The 25502-nt window shown below is 37.2% G+C and overlaps 1 protein-coding gene across 6 annotated transcripts in view; it reads left to right on the forward strand.

Annotated features, from left to right (window-relative positions):
• PCLO (piccolo presynaptic cytomatrix protein) overlaps window positions 1-25502 on the forward strand; it is a 253191-nt gene that overhangs the window by 115796 nt on the left and 111893 nt on the right. For 5 of the 6 annotated variants that reach the window (XM_045578497.1, XM_036429575.2, XM_036429573.2 and 2 more), the window contains exons 5-6: window positions 71-5150; window positions 5521-7535. In XM_045578497.1, the coding sequence (XP_045434453.1) occupies window positions 71-5150; window positions 5521-7535 (7095 nt within the window). The remainder of the gene's footprint in view (window positions 1-70; window positions 5151-5520; window positions 7536-25502) is intronic. The other variant, XM_045578495.1, reaches the window with a different exon arrangement.

A 25502-nucleotide genomic window follows, 5' to 3' on the forward strand; every position in this document is an offset into this window, starting at 1 on the left:
GAGTAATGGAGAGGCCATTTTATTAGTTTAATCATGTTAAGGTTTTCCTATATCTTTTCCTCCCTGCTAGGAAAAGGAAGATGACAAATCAGACACCTCAAGTTCTCAACAGCCAAAAAGCCCACAAGGTCTAAGTGACACGGGATATTCTTCCGATGGCATATCAGGTTCACTTGGTGAAATCCCGAGTCTTATTCCAAGTGATGAAAAGGATTTGCTCAGGGGACTCAAAAAGGACTCGTTTTCACAAGAAAGCAGCCCCTCCAGCCCCTCAGACTTGGCCAAGTTAGAAAGCACAGTCCTCTCCATTTTGGAAGCCCAGGCAAGTACACTCATTGAAGAAAAATCAGAAAAGAAAACACCACCCCAAGAGGTTTCTCCCGAGAAGCCCAAGGAGGAGTCGATAACTCAGAGTTTAACTCACACAATGGAAACTGCAGTTTCAGAAGAGAAGCTCAAAGAGAGCCAAGAAGCAAAAGACACTTTTACAAAAGATGGCCAACAAGGCACCCCTCCCAAAAAGGACCACAAAGAAAAGGCTGAGTTTGCTGATGACACGGCTACCCGAAGACAGCCTTATGATTCCTTGGAAGACAGCAGTGAAAGTGAACACTCACCTGTCCCACCGAGAAAGCGGAGAACTAGTGTGGGCTCATCGAGCAGCGATGAGTATAAACAGGAAGATAGCCAAGGATCCGGTGAAGAGGAGGACTTTATTCGAAAGCAAATCAGAGAAATGAGTGCCGATGAGGACGCTTCAGGGTCTGAGGACGATGAGTTCATCCGGAACCAGCTCAAACAGATCAGTGGTATCATTGAGAGCCAGAAGAAGGAGGAAACAAAAGGAAAAGGGAAAGTCACTGCAGGGAAACACAAGCGACTGACTCGAAAAAGCAGCACAAGCTTTGAGGAAGACGCAGGGAGGCGCCATTCGTGGCATGATGAAGATGATGAGACGTTTGACGAAAGTCCTGAAATTAAATACAGAGAGACTAAAAGTCAGGAGAGTGAAGAACTTGTAGTTGCTGGAGGAGGAGGGCTCCGTCGGTTTAAAACAATTGAACTCAACAGCACGCTAGCTGACAAGTATTCTGCAGAGTCGTCACAGAAAAAAACAGCTCTGTATTTTGATGAAGAGCCAGAATTAGAAATGGAAAGCCTGACAGACTCTCCAGAAGACAGGTCGAGGGGGGAAGGATCTTCAAGTCTTCATGCTTCCAGCTTCACTCCTGGCACATCCCCTACGTCGGTGTCATCGCTTGATGAGGACAGTGACAGTAGCCCAAGTCACAAAAAAGGGGAGAGCAAGCAGCAACGCAAAGCGAGGCACAGGTCGCATGGCCCTCTTTTACCCACTATTGAAGATTCTTCAGAGGAAGAAGAATTGAGAGAGGAAGAAGAATTACTGAAGGAGCAAGAAAAGCAGCGGGAATTAGAACAGCAGCAAAGAAAAAGTTCTAGTAAAAAATCAAAGAAAGACAAAGATGAGCTTCGGGCTCAGAGAAGGAGGGAAAGACCAAAGACACCCCCCAGTAACCTCTCTCCCATTGAAGATGCATCTCCCACAGAAGAATTGCGTCAGGCTGCAGAAATGGAGGAGCTCCATCGCTCTTCTTGTTCCGAATACTCGCCTAGCATAGAGTCGGACCCAGAGGGTTTCGAAATAAGCCCAGAAAAAATAATTGAAGTGCAGAAAGTTTACAAATTGCCCACAGCTGTGTCTTTATACTCACCAACAGATGAGCATGCCGTTATGCAGAAAGAAGGTGGCCAAAAGGCATTAAAAAGCGCTGAGGAGATGTATGAAGAAATGATGCATAAAACTCACAAATACAAAGCTTTTCCGGCTGGAAACGAGCGAGAAGAAATGTTTGAAAAGGAGCCCTTGTATGGTGGGATGCTAATAGAGGATTACATTTATGAGTCTTTAGTAGAGGACACATACAATGGTTCAGTCGATGATGGTCTGCTAACAAGGCAAGAAGGTGAAAATGGATTTATGCAGCAGAGAGGGCGAGAGCAAAAAATAAGACTTCCAGAACAGATTTATGAGGATCCTATGCAGAAAATTACAGACCTCCAGAAAGAGTTTTATGAGTTAGAAAGTTTACATGCTGTTGTGCCTCAAGAAGATGTTGTTTCAAGTTCTTATATCATCCCAGAAAGCCATGAGATAGTAGATCTGGATAGCATGGTAGCTTCTACCAGTGAAGAAAAAAAGTTACTAGATGCTGATGCTGCCTATGAAGAACTCATGAAGAGGCAGCAGATGCAGTTAACACCTGAATCCAGTCCAACCCAACCCCCCGTCAGGGAAGACATGGCAGAGGCCCCGATGGACTTTGACAGGTTGCCCGATGAATCTTTGACATCAAGTATTCTTTCAGGAGCATCTCTTACAGATTCGACCAGCAGTGCGACACTCTCAATTCCCGATGTTAAAATAACCCAACATTTTTCAACCGAGGAAATTGAAGATGAATATGTAACCGATTACACGAGAGAAATTCAAGAGATAATTGCCCATGAATCACTGATTTTGACCTACTCTGAGGCTTCAGAAAGTGCTACGTCTGTCCCACCCTCTGACACTCCTTCCCTCACATCATCTGTTTCTTCGGTTTGTACCACAGATAGCTCCTCACCCAGTACTACCCTGGATAGCATAACTACAGTTTATTCAGAGCCAGTAGATATAGTGACTAAACTAGGAGATCCTGGAGATATTTCTTCTTCAACATATTTTCAAGGTAGCATCATAGACTATCCAGAAGAAATAAGTATGTCTTTAGATCGAACTACCATACCAGATGGTAGAACTAGTACTGATCATCTTTCAATTTCCTTATCTGATATGACACCTTCTATCTTAGAACCTGAAGAAACTAAACCCAAGGGGCTAATTGCTGACACTATTTCCACTGCCTTATCTACATCTGAAAAGGACTCAGTGAAGAAAGCCAAGAAGGAAACTGGGAATGGAATTATTCTAGAAGTTTTGGAAGCTTACAGAGATAAAAGGAAGGATTCTGAGGCTGAACTACCTAAAACTAGCTTATCTGAAACCATGTTTGATCAACTGCCTTCTGGAATAGCCTTTCCAATGAAGGAGCAAGTTTCAGCTTCATGCTTTGTATCTGGAGAGAACTTTGGTCAAGCAAAACCTGCATCTCAGTTACCATCTGGCAGTCCTTCAGTTTCCTCTCTTCCAACTAAAACACACCCATTCCTACGAAGCTCTTCTTTGGATACATCAGCTCAACCTCCTCCACCACCTCCCCCTCCCCCTCCCCCTCCTCCCCCTCCCCCTCCCCCTCCTCCTCCACCACTTCCTCCACCAACCTCACCTAAACCTGCCATTCATCCTAAGAAAAAATTAACAGTTACAGCTCCAGCGACTCTAACTATGACAGCTGCATCTCTAGTTGACACTGTGACTACTATAGAGACCACAGTTGTTCCACGGAGTAATGGATTACCTATAACAAAAATATGTACCACTGCACCTCCTCCAGTTCCTCCTAAGCCATCTTCCATTCCATCTAGACTTGTATTTACCCACAGACCTGAGCCAAGCAAACCTCCCATTGCCCCTAAACCCCCCATTACTCAGCACTCAGGACCTACAACAAAACCAACAGATTCACACCCCAAACCAACAGGTTTGCCTTCAAATATGACATTAAATTTAGTCACTTCAGCAGATTATAAATTGCCTTCCCCTACCTCCCCGCTTTCCCCTCATTCTAATAAGTCCTCACCAAGGTTGTCCAAATCCCTCATGGAAACATATGTGGTGATCACGTTGCCATCTGAACCTGGGACTCCAACAGATTTTTCTGGTCAGGCAATTACCAGTTGGCCCCTGGGATCGCCTCTCAAAGATATGATCGCCACCGAACCTGTATTTTCTGTAGTTCCTCCTATCACAGCTCCAGAAATGTCATATTCATCACAACAGAGCCTGCACATCTCAGGGCCTTTGGATACGTTGCCTGCCATCCATGTCGCAACACTATCTTCCTGTCAAGCAGCCCCAATTTCCGTTACACCTTTTCTTACAACTGAAGTTTATAAGGCAGAGATTCCAGCAGCCAGAAGTACAGTCCCTAGTGTCGGTCTCGGCAGCGTCTCCGTAACGATTCCCCCAGAGCCTCTTGCTTTAGATACCATGCATTTAGAAAAGCGACAGCGTAAAGAAAATGGAAGGTTGCAGCTTATCGGGGATGCCATGGATTTGCGTACAGCACCAAAAGTAGAAGTTAAAGCGACTGAGAAATGTATGGATCTTTCTGCTTCTGCAATGGATGTGAAAAGACAGACCTCGGCAAAAGAAGCTTATGGGAGACAAATCAGTGCTGTCCAACCCTCTATTATAAATCTCAGTGCAACTCCATCAGTCGTGACTCCGATATCCCTGGTCCCTGAGACAGTGACTGCTGTCACGTGCACAGCCAGTGCAAGCTATACTGCAGGCCCAGAGAGCCTAGTGAGTGTAGAACATGCAACAGCCACACCACTTCAGCTTACTACAGCAAAGCACACTGAGCCCCCTCACAGGATACCAAGTGGCCAGTCCTTCCCTACAGTTAAGCAGGAAGCACCAATGAACTTATCTTTAAGCACTTCGGCACAGGCAGTGACACTGGCGACTGCAAAGCCGATTACCGTGCCTCCTGTTGGTGTCACAAATGGATGGACTGATATCACCACATCCCAGGGCCTCACTGATGGAGAGGCAGTGGATCTCAGTACAACAAAGTCTCACAGGACTCTTGTCACGATGGATGAATCTACTTCAGGTGTGGTGACGAAAATAATAGAGGACGATGAGAAGCCTGTTGATCTGACTGCCGGGAGAAGAGCTGTGTGTTGCGATGTAGTTTACAAGTTACCTTTTGGGAGGAGCTGCACAGCACAGCAGCCTGCAACGACTCTTCCCGAGGATCGGTTTGGTTATAGGGATGACCACTATCAGTATGACCGATCGGGGCCATACGGTTACAGAGGGGTTGGGGGAATGAAGCCTTCCATGTCTGACACTAATTTAGCAGAAGCTGGACATTTTTTCTATAAAAGTAAGAATGCTTTTGGTTATTCAGGAGAAACTGATGCAGCAGTAGATCTAACGTCAGGCAGAAGTTCTACAGGTCAGTATGATGTGGCTGCAGACCTTTCCTTGAAATATCATTATGGTGTTCCTCATCTCATTTCAGGATGAAAACGTGGCCCCTTTTCCCCCATTTTGTTACTTTTTCTCTTTCTTTGAATATTTTGGCAGCATATTTTGGAGTACATGTGCGCTTTTATTTCTTCATTTTTTAAAATTTTATTCTGCCCAAAGTCACCTGCATGTGCCTGCATGTTCAACATTGCTTTTCTTCGGCATCTAATTAGGTTTACCAGTGAATTTGCATGTGGTTCCATTCATTATGTTCATCAAGATTTTGAGAGCTCTTTCAAATTCCGAAAGCATCATTCATTTTTGGAACTGGACTATAATTCTACCCTGTATTTCAGGTGAGGTAATGGATTATTCAAGCAAGACTGCAGGTGCATATCCAGAAACACGACAAGTCATTTCAGGAATTGGGATTAGTACCCCACAATATTCCACAGCCAGAATGACGCCACCTCCAGGATCCCAGTATGGTGTGGGGAGTGTTTTGAGGTCAACTAATGATGTTGTCTATTCTTCAGAGGCAACTCCAGTTCCCTCCACATTTGCTATCACCACACAACCTGGCTCCATTTTCAGCACCACCGTGAGGGATCTGGCTGGTGCGCACACAACTGATGCAGTGACTTCATTCTCCACCCTGCACCAGAGCCAGCCGATGCCTAGATCCTATTTTCTAACAACAGGGGCATCTGAAACAGACATTGTAGTAACTGGTATTGATATCAACGCCGGTCTACAAACTATTACTATGGAAACTCTCACCACTGAGACAGTAGACTCAGTTCCCACGTTGACCACAGCATCTGAAGTGTTTTCCGAAGTGGCGGGAGATGAAAGTGCTCTTTTAATGGTCCCTGAAGAAGATAAACAGCAGCAGCAGCTGGACTTAGAGCGTGAGCTCCTGGAGCTGGAGAAAATCAAGCAGCAGCGTTTTGCTGAGGAGTTGGAGTGGGAGCGTCAGGAAATTCAAAGGTACCGAGAACAGGAAAAGATGATGGTTCAAAAAAAGCTAGAGGAGCTGCAGTCTATGAAGCACCACCTTCTCTATCAGCAGGAAGAGGAGCGTCAAGCCCAGTTCATGATGAGGCAGGAGACATTAGCTCAGCAGCAGTTACAGCTGGAGCAGATCCAACAGCTGCAGCAAAAGCTTCACCAGCAGCTGGAGGAGCAGAAGATCCGCCAGATCTATCAGTACAACTATGATCCCTCTGGAACCGCTTCTCCACAAACCACGTCAGAGCAGGCGATGCTGGAAGGGCAGTATGCTGCCCCAGAAGGTGGTCAGTTTTGGGCGGCTGAGGATGCAACCACCACGGCCTCCGCCGTTGTGGCCATTGAAATACCGCAAAGCCAAGGATGGTACACAGTTCAGTCCGATGGCGTTACTCAGTACATTGCCCCACCCGGCATCCTGAGTACAGTTTCAGAAATACCTTTAACAGACGTTGTTGTAAAAGACGAGAAACAACCCAAAAAGAGAAGCTCTGGAGCTAAAGTCCGTGGACAGTATGACGAGGCGGGGGAAACTATGGCAGAGGACCCCCGCTGTTTTAAAAAAATAGTAGACAGTGGTGTGCAAACCGATGACGAAGATGCAGCAGATCGGGGTTACACGAGCAGGAGAAGGAAAACTAAAAGGAGTGTTGATACAAGTGTCCAAACGGATGATGAAGATCAGGATGAATGGGACATGCCTGCTAGATCAAGGAGAAAAACTCGTGTAGCAAAGTATGGCGACAGCACTACGGAGGCTGAGAAGACCAAACCCGTTTCCAAAGTCTCCAGCATAGGAGTCCAGACAGTGGCAGAGATATCTGTGCAAACTGAACCAGTTGGAACCATAAGGACACCTTCGATACGGGCGCACGCGGATGCCAAGGTAGAAATAATTAAACACATTTCAGCACCCGAAAAGACTTACAAAGGGGGCAGTTTAGGATGTCAAACAGAAGCAGATTCAGAAACACAGAGTCCTCAATACTTGAGTGCCACATCTCCACCCAAAGACAAGAAACGCCCAACACCTTTAGAGATTGGTTACTCATCTCACCTTCGGCCAGATTCCACACAACAGCTGGCTCCTTCCCCACCCAAATCTCCAAAAGTCCTTTATTCACCCATCTCACCACTTTCACCAGGCAAAGCCTTAGAATCAGCCTTTGTACCTTATGAAAAACCCCTCCCTGATGACATAAGTCCACAGAAAGTACTGCATCCAGACATGGCTAAAGTTCCCCCACCGAGTCCTAAGACAGCCAAGATGATGCAGCGGTCCATGTCTGACCCCAAGCCTCTGAGTCCAACAGCAGACGAAAGTTCCAGGGCTCCTTTTCAGTATACCGAGGGCTACACGGTAAGAGTGATTCTTTTCAGTTAGAAGACAATGGATGAGTTGATGCTAACCATGTGTTTGCAGACTTTAGGAAGCCATAAAGCTCCTGGTACTTTGGGAACCTAATACAAAATTTCAGTGAGTATCATTTCATTAGTGATCTGAGGGGGGAAAAAATAGAAATGAATACATTCCCACAAAAAGAGAATTTACTATTTTGTGAGGCAAGGTGAGAAGTTCATTATTTTATGACAATGAGACTGAAAGTTTTGTTCTCATCTTGAAATCTCCCAAGCATTCGTCGTAAACTGATTTCAGTGAATGTAATTAATGTTCACATTCAGTGATGGTTTAAACATAGGGCATAAATGGATAAGACAAAGGATGGCCATAAATTTAGACCCATGGATATTGGAATTTTTAGTGGGAGGATGTTTGGAAAGTATCTAGTTCATTTCTTCCTCCTCAAGCCAGAATGTTTTCATAAAAGCAACCCAAAGAGAGACGTTCTGGAGCTAAAGTCCATGGACAGTACGATGAGATAGCGGGAAATATGGCAGAGGATCCCCACTGTTTTAAAAATATAGTAGACAGTGGTGTGCAAACCGATGATGAAGACTCTGCAGATTGTAGTTAAGCAAGTAGGAGAAGGAGAACTGAAAAGAGTGTTGATACAAGTGTCCAAAATGATGACTAGGACATTTACTGCTTAAAAGAGAACATTTCTAGTCAGGCTGATGAAAGTGTAATATTAATGTTCATAGTTCACCCATACTTTGTTTCTGCAACCATCCTATATAATAAAAGGCTAATATGCAAATCGACCAAATGGTGGAATGACTGGTCACTATGATGTGCACTGACCACCAGGGGGGGGCAGATGCTCAACACAGGATCTGTGCCCTGGTGGTCAGTGTGCTCCCATAGGGGGAGTGCCACTGAGCCAGAAGCTGGGCTCATGGCTGGCAAGCGCAGCAGTGGTAGTGAGAGCCTCTCCTGCCTCTGTGGCAGCGCTAAGGGTGTCCGACTGCCAGCTTAGGCCCGGGACTGTGAGAGGGCGCAGGCTGAGCTGAGGGAACCCCCCCCCCAAGTGCACAAATTTTGTGCATCAGGTGTCTAGTTTTAATATAATCTCAGGGAAGACTTAGTCCTGATGCTTATAAAAGTAAAAAGAAGTATATATTTTTAATAATATATATTAATAATTACTAATTAATTAGAAATATGTAGGTATGAGTCAAAAGGAAAATAACATATTGATAGTTGGGATGCATCTGTGAATATTTCAATTGCTAATAATAAGAAATGTTAATAATCAGCAATAAAAGCAGATATATTCTACTTAAAATCTAATATATACTCTAATATATATATAATTCTTTAGAAGGCTTTGATAAATATGATAATTCAATTTAAAAGTCGCCCTTAATGCACTGGTATTATTGACAATCTAAACTTTTATCTCCTTTGCTTAAAATGTCACTTTATTTTTATGGAGATATCTGAAATACTGAACATCAGTTGAACTAAATTTAGCTACTAAGACAGTCCAGCCATCTTACCAGTGAGGAACTAAGCCCAGAATAGTCTATTTACTTTATCATAGTCCCTTAATAAGTGAAAACCTGGCCAGAATTAGAATATTAGACTCTGTATTTTACAGTCTTATTCTTTATTTGTCTCTTCTGATACTTACTGCACATTTTTCATTTATTTTATTTTATTTTTATTTTTTTTACTAATTCAATACCATGCTTGGTGTCTATCTTTTTATCTTGTCATTCCTCTTCTCTTTTAAAATTCTAGTTTAAATCCCTCTTAATTCGGTTTATTCATTTTAAAATTTATTCTTGTTTGCATTAACTCATTAGCTCATTCATTCATTGCTCTTTTCCAGTCACTTTGGAAAACTAAAAATAAAGGATGAACCAGAGAGCCAGTGGTCGTGCCTAATCTCCTACCGCTGAGATAATTTTGTTCTTCTTGCCTATGTAATGCATTAGAGTGCCAAGACTCTGGTGACTTGAACAAACAGAAGTTTGTCACAGTTTTAGAGTCTAAATGTCCAAAATCAAGATGGGTTGATTGATTCTGGGAGCTGTTACAGGGCTCTTTCCTAGCTTCTGCTAGCTTCTAGCATTCCTTGTCTTATAGGTGATGGTCTCTCTGGATCTCTTCACATTGTATTCTCTCTCTGTGTTAACTTTCCCCTCTTCATAAGGACAGCAGTCCTATTGATTAGGTCCCACACAAATGACCTTGGTTTAAACTGATTACCTTTGCAAATGCCCTGTTTCTAAATAGTTTCACATCCTGAGGTATTAGGGACTAAGACTACAACATATATTTTTGGGGGTGAGAGGGAAACACAATTCAAGCCATAACACACATGAAAGCACTATGTTGCATTTTTTTCTTTGTTCACAAGCAAATGTTGACTGTTTTTCAAGGTTTGTTTTTTCTCCTCTTTGCCTACACTTTTTTTTTTCTTAGTGACGAGTTCACAAGCTTTTTTGGAAAGCTTTATTATTTTCTCACTGTGGGTAAAATCCCCCTTCCTGGGGTTTCAAAACATTTGTGTAAATGGAGCAACCTGGGTCATCAGAGGTTTAAATTGTAACCCATTCCCATTCAACTCTGTGGCATAAGAAACTTTAACCCTAATATGGTTTTATCATAATAGGCTTTGGTCTCATCTTTGACACAGAAGTTCCAAGGCAGGAGGAGCATATATTGTCTAGTTGGTGTTTCACTGGCATTTGATCTCTGGCTAACCCTAAGATATCATATACATTTGATTGATTAAAATTAGCAATAATTAACATAAAATTATAAAGCATTAGACCCAATGGACATCACTAGAGTGGAGTGTTATCTCAAATAATTTTATTAAATTATGTAATATTCCTCATTGTCTGAAAGAGGTGGGTGTTATCTCTTTTCTAGACCCCTTCAGCCTATTATTAAAGTCACAGCCCCATACCCAAATTCTATTTTTTTTTTTTTTACAATATTTATGTAACCAAACAGGTCTTGTAACTTACTTCCTTATACATATACAAAATTTTAACTCTGAGTAAAGATGGAAAGAATTACCACCTTTTTGCTTAAATCATGTAGTTTGCTCCCTGGGAAAATTCCCAACAGGTACAGCTAAACCAAAGTCGGAATTTATTCTTTCCCATAGTAAAGCTTGCTACTTAGCTATGACTTGATAGTAATGTGTTTCGATTATAATTTAGAAAAATCACAGGAAGCAGTGTGGTTTCAATTGAAAGGTAGTATGTAGACTTTTGTCAGTAGAAATCTTTTTAAAATAAAATGTTTTGTGAAAGCCAAAGAGTTAAAAAGGGGTGGAAACTGGTGTAGAGAAATCAAATACCTATCTATAATGATTAAATGAAGAGACATTTATAACCCTCCATCTATTAAGTCTGGCAATTGTACCCAATAAATTTGATTCCCTTACCTCGGAGTGGCAAGGGGCTATATTTGTATGCCCTCGATAGAAATTTGTAACTATCATTGAAGAGCTTTACTGTGTGAGTTGGTAGAAATAATTCTCAAATCTCCTACTAACCGTGTGCCTTTCATATTCTGTGGTGTATATAATGCTGCTTCTCTAGAAATTTCAGATTCCTATTCTCTATAACCATTTTTAATTTACTCTTTTGCATCACGAGGCTTTCCTTAACTCTCCAATTGAAAACCACCAACCTTTTTAATACTCTGTCCTTATATAATTCTTGATTTGTCTCTATTATCACTTATCATCATCAAAAAATATTTGTTCCTTTACAAATTTATTTATTGTCTTTCTTTGCCCACCAGGATTTATGGGTGAGGGTTTTTATTTTTTATGTTCTCGGCTATCTCCCCTGTGCCTAGAAAGATGCTTAATTCATACTTAGGCTCTCCATAACAATACATTAATATGATGAATTAGTGAGTGAATGGACCTCTTTACCCATCAAACTGCTTCTCACCCCCACACATAACAAAAAATAAAAGCAAAGCAAATAAAGTCCTATTTATCAGCCCACTGCACTTTTTGTGTAGTTCTGTTAAAATTGTTTCCCTTTGCTTTCTGCTCTGTGTTTTTCTTCCATTTGCTGAATGAGTGACGCTACATTTTCTCAAATTTATTTCAATCCAGTATTGATGTATTTGTGGATTATCTCTAGCATCACATCTATGGAATTTTTATAAACTAGAGTCCAAAATGTGTTTCTTATGCCCTTTCTCTTTCTTCTGCACAATGAAACTGATTATATCATTAACCTCAGAAGATCAGTGACTCGAAGAAGAAAGGTTAATAATATAGCACATTCTTTACAAAATCAGAGAAAGTGATGTTACCCATTGGGAGAAACAGCCGTGTGAATTTAGATAATTTTAAGCTTGAAGGAATCTAATTCATTCTAAGATTTCTCTATCTTAAAGAAATATATGTAACTTAAGGTGATTTCTCTATTTAAAAGAGGATATATTTCATAATAGCACATATTTTGTCTATGACACACACCACTTTTTTAATACTAAAATAAGCTATCTTTCAAATGCTATCACCTCTACAAGGTCTTAAAAATACATAGGCTATTAAGTGTTAAGCTGATTTGTCCTACCCTTAGACTTAATGTACAAATTTAGTGCTTTTTAAATAATAGGCAAACTCCTTATTAAAAAAAAAAAAAAACATTTTGGTTTAAACCAGAATTCTATTGCTAAGCAGATAGAATTCATGAGGTGATTTTTACAAGAAGTTTTGCTTCACTGATTGCTGTTTTGATAGCTATTTTTAGAAACATTTAATGTCTATTTCTAAGAGTAATTTCCATAATCTAAATTGAGAAGTTTTATTTCTGTCAATTTTATTTCTGTCAGAATGTACAGTTTAAGAATAATTATATGATGGCCAACTATGATTTGAAGAAAAATATTTATTAAGTGTTGTTTTTCATTACTGTCTTCGAAAATTAATGTAAGAAATCATTCTGTTGAAACTGATTTTGCTGAAAACACCTGTTTTATAATGGTGGCATTTACGTATGTCAGAAAGACTATTTATATAATTTAATATTCTCTAACCTGCTGCCTTAGCTTTTACTGAAACATGTAGCACTCAACTACAATGATTATGGTCTAAAATTTTGGGAAAGCTTAAGGTATAAGGTACATAGTGGCATAGTCTAATAGTTGCTAGACATTCATAGATTTCACCATCAAAATATACATTTATAATAGGGATATATACATACATACATATAATAAACATGTACATAAAATACTGCTTTTATAGCATCATATGCCTAATAAAATATTTTTATATGCGGTTGCTTGGTTGAGATTCAAACCACTTATTTTTGTAGTCTTTATTTTTATTCCGTATTTTAACAGTGAGGAACCTGAAGTATAAGTCAATATTCTTTTTATCCCCAGAAACATTTGTATCAACTATTTAACAGTATTTTCTTTATAGTGATGTTCTGTATCTTGAACTATGTGCGGAGTTTGAATTAGGTCATCAATAGAACAACTGTGAGTTAAACTAATTCTTAAATGAACTGACTAAATAAACAGATCGTGTAGCCTGAAGCTATACACAACAAAAAGAATTTTTATTTTGATCTCAAGAATCAGTTAAAACCATTGAAAAATTAACCTCAATGGTTGAAAGCTATATAAGAAATTATTAAACTAGATTATAGAACTGCTATATTAGTATTTTGGGGTTAAAAATTTTTATGAGACGGCTAATAGAAACACAATTTTGTGAAGAACAATATATAATGCTCCTGAGAGAATAAAATATCAGTAAAACTCAAAGATTTGAAGCTATTGATAAAGGTGATTGATTATACTCATCAGTCCCACTCTTTCTCTCTCCGCAAGTGAATGTTTAAAATAAGTGTATGAAATATATAATACAAAATTGTTTGGGCTCTCTGATAAATTATTTTATCGACATGGATAAATTATTATTAGGTTGGACCAAATTTTGATTTTCTATTAGGCAGTATATTTTAGCATGATAGAGACAAGGCAAGTCCTCATTGTTATTTTTTTTTTCTGGTAAAACAGCCCTAAATTACAGATCTGTTTCCAGAAATAGGGGCTACTTGTATGGCTTAGTCACTTACTACTTCTTTGACTCTAAATGAAATCTATACTTAAAGTAATAATTAATGCTAATTGTTGATAGTTTTATAATACTTCATGAAAGATGACATTACAACATTAATTTTTTTAACATCAGTGAATATGCATTTCTTCAGTGTGTCATGGGTATTCAAATGAAAAATGTTTCTAACAAAACAGCAATATTATTGTAGTTTTTGAAAAGCATTTTTGTTGGTAATTTCAACCAGTTTTTCCTTTCATGGCAGGAGCTGATGCTTATACACAAATGCAGAATAGTCATTAAGCTTAGGTTTCACTAACTATCCAGTCGGAAATTCCTCATCACCCATCCAAGTATGCCTCTATTCTCATGTAATTGAATGTATAGCATTGATAATTGAAAAAGAAGTTAACGTCTTAAATATAAAGGTTATATATATTTATCATCATGTTTATATTAACCCATGAGCTTTATCTTTTAGAAGACTGAATAAAATATTTATTGCCACTTAGTTTAGTTGCTACCTATTCCATTGTTAATGGTATTGTCTTCTAAAAAAGCAAATGGTTTGGCAGTTTATATTGAATAAGGGCCATGGAAGAGCATTTTACCAGAAAATTTAATTTGGGGGATCTATTTTACATGATTTGGGTTTATGAAGATGAAATATTTCATTCACTGCAAACATATGTAATAAAAGCAACTCTGAATTATTATTATTTAAAAAAAAATATATTTTATTGATTTTTCACAGAGATGAAGAGAGAGGGATAGAGAGTTAGAAACATCAATGAGAGAGAATCATCGATCAGCTGCCTCTTGCACACCCCCTACTGGGGAAGTGCCCACAACCAAGGTACATGCCCTTGCCTGGAATCGAACCCCGGACCTCTCAGTCCGCAGGCCGACGCTCTATCCACTGAGCCAAATCAGTCTGACAACTCTGAATTATTTTAATGTCATGTTACAGTTTGTGTTCTAATCCATAGGATAATCAATGAGAGAGGAAATGAACAAAAAACAGAGACTCTGACTTTTGTGATTAGGCATTTTGAGAGTCTGAATGTAAAGTACCTATTTATTATCTTAGGGCAATTTAGTAAAGACTGCACTATTATTGAAATGGTCATTATATTTCCCATAGCTTTTGATAAGTGGTTATTAAGTCATTTCTCAAAATGCTAAAGTTAAACTTGTTCCGATGAGATTGCCAATGAGATAATCTAGAAGCACTGGAGTCACTACAATCTCTCTTATGGATCAATAATTTGGTCTAAAAATGGAATAATTCACAGGCAGGCAGTACTACAAAATTCAGCCTGCTGGAGCATAAGAAATGACTTGCTGCAAAAAAAAAAAAAAAAGGAAGATACTTTATACTTTTGCTTTACATTTATGTTTTAGGATAAGTTTTAATGTTAATTCTTGGAAAATTTTATTAACTTTATTATTTTACCTCAGATTGTCTGCATGAACCATTTAACACATTTTCTGATAAAGGGAGATAGTTATTATTTCTTGGTAAGGCTATTAGAACTATAAACCATTTTTTGACCTTGAAGGAGGAACCCACATTAGATAGTTGTTCATAGCATTTGGTATCCCAGTCCAGCAGCACCCGTAAAAGTTAATTAAAAAAACAGCCAGTATCTGTGTTCATTTTCCAGGGAGATGATCTGTTATTTCAATTCTTAGGTTATTATGTTTTCATAGTCTTCAGGCTGTCAATACTTTTAAATTGCTTTTTTTTGTTTCTATTTATGCTTATGGGTCATCAAGCCTTCTTTCTGCCTAGCTAAGAGCACATAGGCAAAATATGTTTTGCTGCCTCGATATATTTTTGAAGTCATAACTACAAAAAGAGTTATTTTAAACTTAATAATGATAACGGCATTAGGAGACTAAAAGAAAGAGAAAAGGAGGTCATTGTTACCTTCGAGCATTTTCTTTTCTCCTAGAAAAATAAAATCAAGTAATAAAGAAAAAGTTATGTTGAATGAAGCAACAAACATCTATATTCTTACATAGCAGTGCATCTTTCAAATGAAAATATATTATCTGCATATCACTAAGATAAATTTATTTCTTCCATCAATTTTCACTTTTTTCTCTGAGTGTACACCAGTTTTTTTTATGACAAATTCTGCATACAGATTAAATAAATAGAGAATAAAATGTAGTCTTGCTGACACCTTTGCTATAGGAAACCATTCTTTGTAGCTTTCCACATTCTGTTCTGACAGTGGCTTCCTGTCCACAATACAGATTACACTACAGGACTACAAGTGCTGAGGCACACTCATTCTTTCAGAGCAACCCATGACTTCTCGTGGTCTACACAGTGAAAGGCTTCACACATTCTATAAAACCATCTTCTGCAATTCTTCACCAAAATTTAGTACAAGCGTTTTTGGTAATGTCTCAGGTGCATCTTCTTTTTCTAAATCCAACTTGAACATCCAGCATTTCCTGTCCATTGAAGGTAATGGACATCACTTTGAGCATCACGTGTTTGGATGGGAAATGAAAGCAATGGGCCTACAGTTATTGCACTCATTGGCATCTCTCTCTCTCCCTCTCTCTCTCTCTCTCTCTCTCTCTCTCTCTCTCTCTCTCTCTCTCTCTCTCTCTCTCTCTCTCTCTCTCTCTCTCTCTCTCTCTCTCTCTCTCTCTCTCTGTCTCTCTCTCTGTCTGTCTCTCCCTCCCTCCCTTCCTCCCTCCTTCATTGGGATTTATATGGAATCTTCCTAGTCTGTAGGCCATTACTTTATTTTCCATATTTGTTGACATATACCTGTTAAGATTTTGACAGACTCAGTCTCTTTGGTTTGAAATAATTTTATAGGTATCCCATCCAACCCTGGTGATTTATTTCTTCAGAATGCTTTCATGGCAGCTTTCACTTCCTAGAATTGTAAATTCTTCCTCAAAGGAATCTTCTTCTCTATAGATTTTGTCTCTTCTATATAGATTTTCTTTGTACTGGTTTCACCTTCCCTTTGTTTTCTTCATGTCAGATAACGTGCTTCCTTATGGGAGTTCAGAGCTTCAAGTTTAGATTTGAACGTCCCATTTATTTCTTGAATTTTATGGTAGAGATTTCTTGATTTGTTGTTGTTCTTTTTTATCTCCTTCCATTTTGACTATTGTAATAGTTCTCTTTTTCTCTAATGATAGTTGTTGAAAAACTGTGTTCAGGATTCCAACCCTACTTTTGTCACCTTTTACTTTTGCCTCCCATTCATCTTTAACAATTTACAGTGTTTCTTCTGTCATCCCTCTCAATTTTTATTTTCTTATTACTTCTGGCATTGTCTTTTTGCATTCTTCCCTAATAGTATTTCTATTATAGTTTCAGTCCACAGTTCATCTGGTTCTTGGTCAATTGAGTGTAACTGTGCAAATATGTTTTTATGTGGACTTTAAGTCCATTAGGAATGTTATTTACATTTTATTTTTGACACTGATTCTTTTAGGGCTCTAATGTTGTATAGTAACAGTTTATAGTCAGTACCACAATCTGCTTCTGGTCTTATTTTGGCAGAGAGAATACAGTTTTTCCATCTCCTGCTTCCAATTACATAGTCTGTTTGATTTTGGTATTGGCCATCTTGTGAAGTTCATATATACAGTCATCTGCTCAGTTGCTTGAAGCAAGTTCTTGTGATGGGCAAGTCTGGCTTCATAGAAACCCACAAGCTGATCTTCTGCTTCATTTCGGACCCCTAGTCCAAAATTTTCAATGACATTTGATTCTGCTTTATTTTATACTTTTACATTCCATTCACCTATAAGTATTAGTATGTCTTGTTTTGCTGTGTAATCAGTTTCTTCTGTAATACTTACTTAACAGATTTTCATTTCAGTTTCAGCTTCTGTAGTTGGAACATAGATTTGAGAGATGGGTATGTTAATAGATTTACCAAAATGTCAAACCTTACATTGTAGCCCCTAACTGTGTATGTTCAATCTTGCCTAAGTCTTAAAGCAAAGTACTTCATTTCTCTTCAAGAATTATTCCTGACATCTTCAAGAAATGGATATTATAATGACAATTAGTTAATTATCTTTAATAATATGTACCATTTATTATACATCCTCTTTTGTAGGCTTTTAAGAAAAATAGCCCCAATTAAAAAAGTGTAATTAACTACATATAAGGGTCATAGGGGAATTCTCAATGTCTTTGGATGCTCACCATAAAAATCTGGCCATTTTTTTGTAAGTACGTTGAATAATTTTGCCTATTATTAAAACAACCTATGAGTTATCTCCATTTCTTGGGAACACCTCAAAGATTGGTCCCTCTTTCCTAGTAGGAACTGATTAATGAGAGCAGTTTGTAAAAGTCATATTTATTATTACTTTCATATGCAAAGACAACTTGGAGTAGTAAGCTAACTTCTAAAAAAATGTCATGCTCTTGATCAGTGAGTTGAACATGCAAAGTGATTTTAGAAGGGTACAGGACCTAATGCCCCTGATATTAATTCCAATGCATGGCATTTCTTCAAAATTAGAGATTTAATTATCTGAGTAATAAAGACACCCCCCCCAAACAACCTATTAAAATCTGTGTATTCCTAAGACAGATCTAATTTTCAGCTTTTACGAGAAAACACAAGTCACTCACGTATAAAGAATCACAAAAATACCGAAGGATCATTTGACCTTGGCAGTATTTTTATAAAGGGCCTCATAATTTAGACTTCTGATGTCATTTTCAAGTACAAATCATTTTGTATTTTTGTTTGTGCATGTTGAAAAACATAATCTCAATGTCATTATTTTAAATATATCTTGCTTGGTAATATTATTTGGGAAAATTTCTTCATTGCTTATATATTAGGAATACTTTAAAAAATGAAAATAATCTGTGTCTCTCTTAAGTACCAGTAAAGCCTTCATGTGTTGGTTTAGCCATACATATAAGGCAAGCCTATAAAGGCTGGAACTGTTCAGGAGATAGGAAGACCAAAAACACATGCTATTTTGCCCAGAGCAAGCTGCTTTCTCAAATACTTATTCTTTCTGTAAGCCAGTGTGAGATACCCAGAATAATGTTCACAAAAATTGCAACATTCTAGAAAATGAAAAATTATCCCCATTTCTTAGGAACTCCTCAATGACTAGTCCCTCTTACTGGTAAAAACTGTCAGCTAAGAAAGAAGGCTGAGAGAGTAACCCACCCAGGGTCCTGCTAACTCCACAGTGTATCACTTCTAGCTCATGAGTAAGGCTTCACTACAGAAAATAACACAGAAAAATAAGGTGAAACAAACAGTAAAAGTCTATCCCTATAACACAGGCTTTCCAGGAAGTTCCTGTCAGAGTAGACGGATTGTCTGTCTAAAGAGCATGAAACCAAAGTATCAGAGATAATAGTCATATATTCAGGTGTACAATACTATGGAAAGTCAGTGAGAATATTAGTGATTAACTGCTATGTAACAAATTACTCCAACACTTATTTTAAAAAAACAAAAATAGAAAGGAAAACAAGCCTGGGGATGTTTGCTTTCCTCTCCAAGAAAACATTTGCGATCCAACATGTTTCACCTATAAGCATAACTATCAAATGATTTCACCTTTCTGTAATAAATTGATACCTTGCCATCAAAAGTCTGGCAGGTTTTGAATAACTAACACATCTATGGAGATGATGTAATGCCTGGTTCTCTATTTCTTTATCTTTTTTATGTTAGTCTCTAGTGACCATTACTTCTGAACACTCTTCTGAGATTTTTGATGAAGTATGAATATTTCTCTTGAACTCTAGACCTGTGTCGGATTGTTGAATACAGCATTTGCCTTTCTGAAAACAAAAGTCATACATATTATGGCTATTATACTGAGCTTATCAAAGTATATGAACAGCTATAGTTTGTTTCATTTAGTGGACTATAGCTATCTGATTTAATGTTAGGAGAAATAAAAAGATGGAAGAGACGGAGAGTAGGCAGGATGGAAGGAGGAAAGAGAAATACATATGCTACACACACACACACACACACACACACACGCGCGCGCGCGCGCGCATACATACATACAAAAATGCTCATCTTAAAAAATGTATAAGAAGGCTCTGTAAAATACTTTCGGCATTTTTTAGGAAGAAAAATAAATTAATCTATGGGACACTCCAGAAAATAGAAGGCAATAAGGGTTGCACGGACTGACATCTCTAATGCTTCTATCTAGTGAGGTAGAAACTAGTTTTCTGCTTGGCTGCTCAGCCCAAGAGCAATGACTTTCAGCAAGACAACAAAACAAACTGGGACATGAGGCACATTAAGGAAAAGCTTGAAGATGTTTGCTGCAATATTGAATGCCATTTTCACAATACTATTTGGAGAAAAAATTTGACTATACTACTAGACTTTGGGAAATAGCTTTTAAATATCTTTTGCTACTTTGTTTTGAGTCTCCTAATAATAAGGTCCTGTAGTTGAGTTTCTCACTTTTTTCTTGTTATTAGAATATTATAACAATTAGAGAAAAACTAATTTTTAAAAAATATTTCAATTACATTTACAAGTGGTAAATTCTCTCCCATGGCAATAGATAGAGAGTAATCTTAATCTTTTACCAAGATTGCTGATTGGTAAAAGTGTCTATAATTTGTTAGCAACTTAGTGATATTCTCATAGTACTGATAATGCTGCTTATTTACAGTTTGGTTCACACAAAATAGTTATTACATCATTCCACAGTACTCTAGTTAAAGAAATCTGATGGCTTTATTCTGTATGTGCCAGGCAGTGTGCCTGTTGCAATTTCTAATGGATTTTAAATGTTTTACCAGTCTTAAAGTATTTTTCTTTACGTGATAGAAATTATTACACTAAACATTTTGTGTGTTTTAACTCTATATGGGGTGAGGGTGAGATGGTGTTAAACAATGTGTCTATTTTGGAAACCTGCTATTAATGATGTAGTGCATAGATTAGAAAGCAGGGTATTTATACATTCAACTGCTAATTTGTCTAATATTGGAAACTGTTGATATTGGTGTGGGAGAGTCCCCTCGAAGGTGACTTAATGTTTACATTGACCTTTTATATTAGAAATCTGCTTCCGTATGAGATGGGATATGTAAACGCATATTTCCCAGTCTACAGCCTTAAGCTTTCCTTAAGCTTTATCATTATCCTTCACCCTAACTTCCAAAAATCAAAGAAATATGCTAGCCTATGTTCATATCTTTCTAAGAGCTATCTTGATTGAAGGAGAAAGATCCTAGATATTGTCCTACCTTCCTAATACCTAAAACACATAGTTCTTTCTATAGATGATATTTACATCCTAAGAAGAATGAATGGCCAGATACAGAACAGAGCAAATCGAGTCAGAGAGCAGGATACAACCTATGACTATTCTTCTCCTTATCAAGACAAAGACTTACTGTCATCTACAAAGTAAATGGAAGTTCTGTATAAAAGTCCAAATAGGGTGGGACAAATCCTAAGAACAATTTTTTCTACTCAATTTTTTAAAAAAAATTTCACTGAGATAACAAGACAAATGTTTTTGAGTTTTTGTTTGTTTGTTTGTTTGTTTGTTTGTTTTGTGTGTGTGTGTTTTGTAGTTACTGTTCTAATTCTTTTTTCTTAAACTAGACTTAAGATGGCAAGGATTTTTTTTAATTGATCTTAGCTATGCATCTGAACTCCTTTAGTGACTCTAGTGTTTAATTTCTTAAACTTAATAATTGTCCTGTCTTCTTAAGTTTGTATACTCTTTTTAATTCCACCATTGATTCTTCTTTGAAATTAAAGTAACTGACAACCTTTAACAAAGAACTATCATTTACAGTGTTTTTTAATGAGGCTGGCAATTTCTTACCTTCTGATTTTTCTTTAATTTTTGCATCTGTGGAACATTTCCCAAGGTTTTTATGAGGCTAGACTATAAAGATTAATTTTCTATACTGAAAGGACTAATTTTCATAGCTGTAGGCACCAGTATTTTTTCTTTCTGTTCTCTAATAAAACTATAATTTTATGAACCTGGTTGAATATCTTTTGAGTCTTAGTTCATGTTAATCCAGTATATAAGAATTATCATATTTAATAAAGGGATTAATTATAGGATCATAAAAATTTATAACAAGACAGAAATATCTAATACATTCCTATCTTTATTCATTTGCTCAGCTTGTAACTATAGCCTAGACAAGTGGTTGGCAAACTCATTAATCAACAGAACCACGTATCAACAGTACAACGATTATTCCCACTGCCCTGAGATTTTGAAAACACTTAGTTACATTTGATTTACCTGAGTAGAAGAGGATATGCTCATGACATCTAGTCTGCAGAGGTCAGAGTTATACTAAACATCTTACAGTGCACAAAATAGCCACCACCATCCTTAACATAGAATTATTCAGTCAAAAATGTCATTACTGACAAGGCTAAGAAACAATAATTGCTTATTTCCATTGATTCTGGACCATGAATATCCATGGTATACATACGGATCCCTGACAAATTATAAGACCACTTTTCATTCTTATGGCCAAAACCATGTTGGTGATTATGTCATGGGACAATGTAAAGCTTGGCTGAAGCCCTACAGATTGCATCTCTTGTTTCTGTGTCATCGACATGCTGCATTATCATTGAAGGAACTTAAATTGGGCTGTCACAATATTCTCATTGACAAAGCAACACTGATTGCTATCCACTACACTATATTATAAGCCATTGCCAATGATTACACGTTCTCATTTTCATGGTTTGCCCTGGCAGCTCACATATTGTTGGAGTTAATGTGGTCAGTATGCAATATCTAGGATTGCCTTTTCTAACTGTAAAAGAAGAAAATGTATGAGTGGAACTTCTAAAATAGATACGGCTATTCAAGGTATTCTTTATAAATTTTTTTCCAGATTTACATTAGATACTCCCTGAATGTGTTTCCATCTCTCAGCTATTAATTCATAACTAGGATGAATTAAAGGAAATAATCATTGGTACCTCTGTGATAAATTATATTTTATACTGCTCTCTCTCCCATAGAAAGAGCAGTATAAAATATACTCCTATTTAATTCCCATCCATTCTTTAAGAACCGGCTAGTTGTTATGTTTTAATCCATCCTTCCTTCCCTAAACTGAAAGGAAACTCTTCTTATTCTATATCCTAATACACTCTATTTATATAATTTCAAATTCACCTTCTAGTTTGGTATATTGATGACCTTTTAATAGGTTATACAATATTTATCTCATCAAAGTATCATATTTATCAATAAATATGTATGGATATGTACTATTTGTAAGTGAATCCACAGCTCCATTATCTAAAAGTAAAAGGCTTTCATAAAAATATTTCTCATTCATTGAAAGAACAATCTTAAAAATCCAAGATATTTAATCTTTATGAACATTGATTTCCAATAGCAGGTATAGTTTTCTATATATGTATAAAATGAAAAATACACTCCTAACTCTTTATGTCTCTGATATTAACAAGAGCTATATTTGGCAAAAGACTGAAATATCAATAGTTTCTTCATACATTATAAAAAAATTTCCTAATTTTGTGAGTTCTTTGAAAACATCTTTTAAGTTCATTTAATCACATGCCTTTTTACTCTAGTCTATGCTATTAGTATCTAGAATAGTGGATTTTAGAATTATACTTAACAACTACTGGAATAAATTAGTAAATTGATTTTTGCCATATTTATTATATATAACAATTGATAAATAATTTTGATCCAGCATCTATTTTTATCTTCACTTTTGGGGGAGGGAGGGAATTGTTATCTCTAATCATGGTGTGCAACTATACCCTTTAATCATCCTTAGATTAAGTTTAGATTATTTTGACAATGAGATAATGCATATACATATACTTGAAGTTCTTAGGATAGTGTACCTTAGCTACTTTTATAAATAGCCTTGACACTCAGAATAAGAAAAAAATATTTTCCTTTACATGTAAGATAGATGGTTTAAATTGATTCCCCTGAGAAACCAATTGTTTAAAATAGCCTGGACTTTGGTATGTTTTCATATGTCTCTTGGTCTTTCTTATGTCCTCTTTCAAAAAGTATCTATTTAGGTCCAATGTCCTTTTTTTTTTTTTTTTTTATTGTGTTGTTTATCCTTCTTTTGTTAAGTTGTATGAGTTCCCTGCAAATGTTGGAGATTAAACCCTTATTGGTGATAACATTGGCAAATATGTTCTCCCATGCAGTGGTCTTTTTAGTTGTTCTGTTGATGGTTTCTTTTGCTGTACAGAAACTTTTTATTTTGATGTAGTCACTAATCATCTGAGAGATGCAAATCAAAATGACAATGAGGTGCCATCTCATTGATGATAGTCAGAATGGCTATCATCAACATATCAATAAAAGGGAAGTGCTAGCAGTGATGCAGAGATAAAGGAACCCTCTTCACTGCTGGTGGGAATGCAGACTGGAACAGCCACTGAGGAGAACAGTATGGAATTTCCTCAAAAAACTAAAAATGGAACTCCCATTTGATCCAATGATCCCTATTCTAGGAATATATCCCAAGAAACTAGAAACACCAATCAGAAAGGATATATGCATTCCTATGTTCATACAGACACAATTCACCATAGCTAAGATTTGGAAACAGCCTAAGTGCCCATAAGCAGATAAGTAGCTTAAAAACTGTAGTTATGCTAATATGCATGTATACAAATCCTTTGGTTTATCCCTTAACAAAAGGATACCCCCCACCCCACCCCACCCACCTCTTCTGCTTTCCCTCTGAGGTTGAACTGTCTGTTCAGTGTTTCTTTGTCTCTGGATCTATTTTTGTTAATCAGTTTATGTTGTTCATTATATTCCACAAATGAGTGAGATCATGTGATAGTTTTCTTTCTCTGATTTATTTTGCTTAGCATAATGCTGTCCAGGTCCATCCACACTGTTGCGAATTGTAAAAATTCCTTCTTTTTATAGCAGTGTAATATTCCATTATGTATCAATAGATGTACCACAGTTTTTAATCCATTCCTTTGCAGATGGGCACTTAGGCTGTTTCCAAATCTTAGCTATTGGAAATTGTGCTGCTATGGCCATGGGGGTGCATATATCCTTTCTGATTAGTATTTCTAGTTTCTTGGGATATATTCCTAGAAGTGGGACCACTGGGTCAAATGGGAGTTTCATTTTTAGTTTTTTGAGGAAACTCCATACTGTTCTCCACAGTGGCTGCACCAGTCTGCATTCCCACCAGCAGTGACAAGGGTTCCTTTTTCTCCACATCCTCACCAGCACTTCTCATTTGTAGATTTGTTGATGATAACCATTCTGACAGGTGTGAGATGGTACTACATTGTCATTTTGATTTGCATCTCTCAGATGATTAATGACTTTGAGCATGTTTTCACATGTCTCTTGGCATTCTGTATGTCTTTTCAAAAGGGTCTATTTAGGTCCTTTGCCCATTTTTTTTTTCATTGAATTATCTTCCTTTTGTTAAACTGTATGAGTTTCCAGTAAATTTTGGAGGTCAAACTCTTATCAGAGATAGCATTGGCAAAATGTTCTCCCATGCAGTGGGCTTTCTTGTTTTGTTGATGGTTTCTTTTGCTGTGCAGAAAGAAATTTTTTATGGTCTTTAAAATCAGTCCTTCTTAAATTATAAGTTGCCAAGACATCACTTTAGATTCTCAATTATATTTCTGTTTGCCCTCTGGGACAATAAGTAATTTAGACTCTTTTTTTTTTTTTTTTTAACTCATTTACTCCTTAAAGCAATAATGTAAGGATAAATATTAAATTTATTTTACATATAAGAAAACTGAAGCCCAGGGAGTTTAAGCAGCTTGCTAAAGATTTCACAGTTTACAAAAGGCAGAACCAGGATTAAAACAAGCTCG

This window comes from Pipistrellus kuhlii, unplaced genomic scaffold (genome assembly GCF_014108245.1).
Source record: "Pipistrellus kuhlii isolate mPipKuh1 unplaced genomic scaffold, mPipKuh1.p scaffold_m20_p_10, whole genome shotgun sequence".
Classification (NCBI taxonomy): Eukaryota; Metazoa; Chordata; class Mammalia; order Chiroptera; family Vespertilionidae; genus Pipistrellus; species Pipistrellus kuhlii.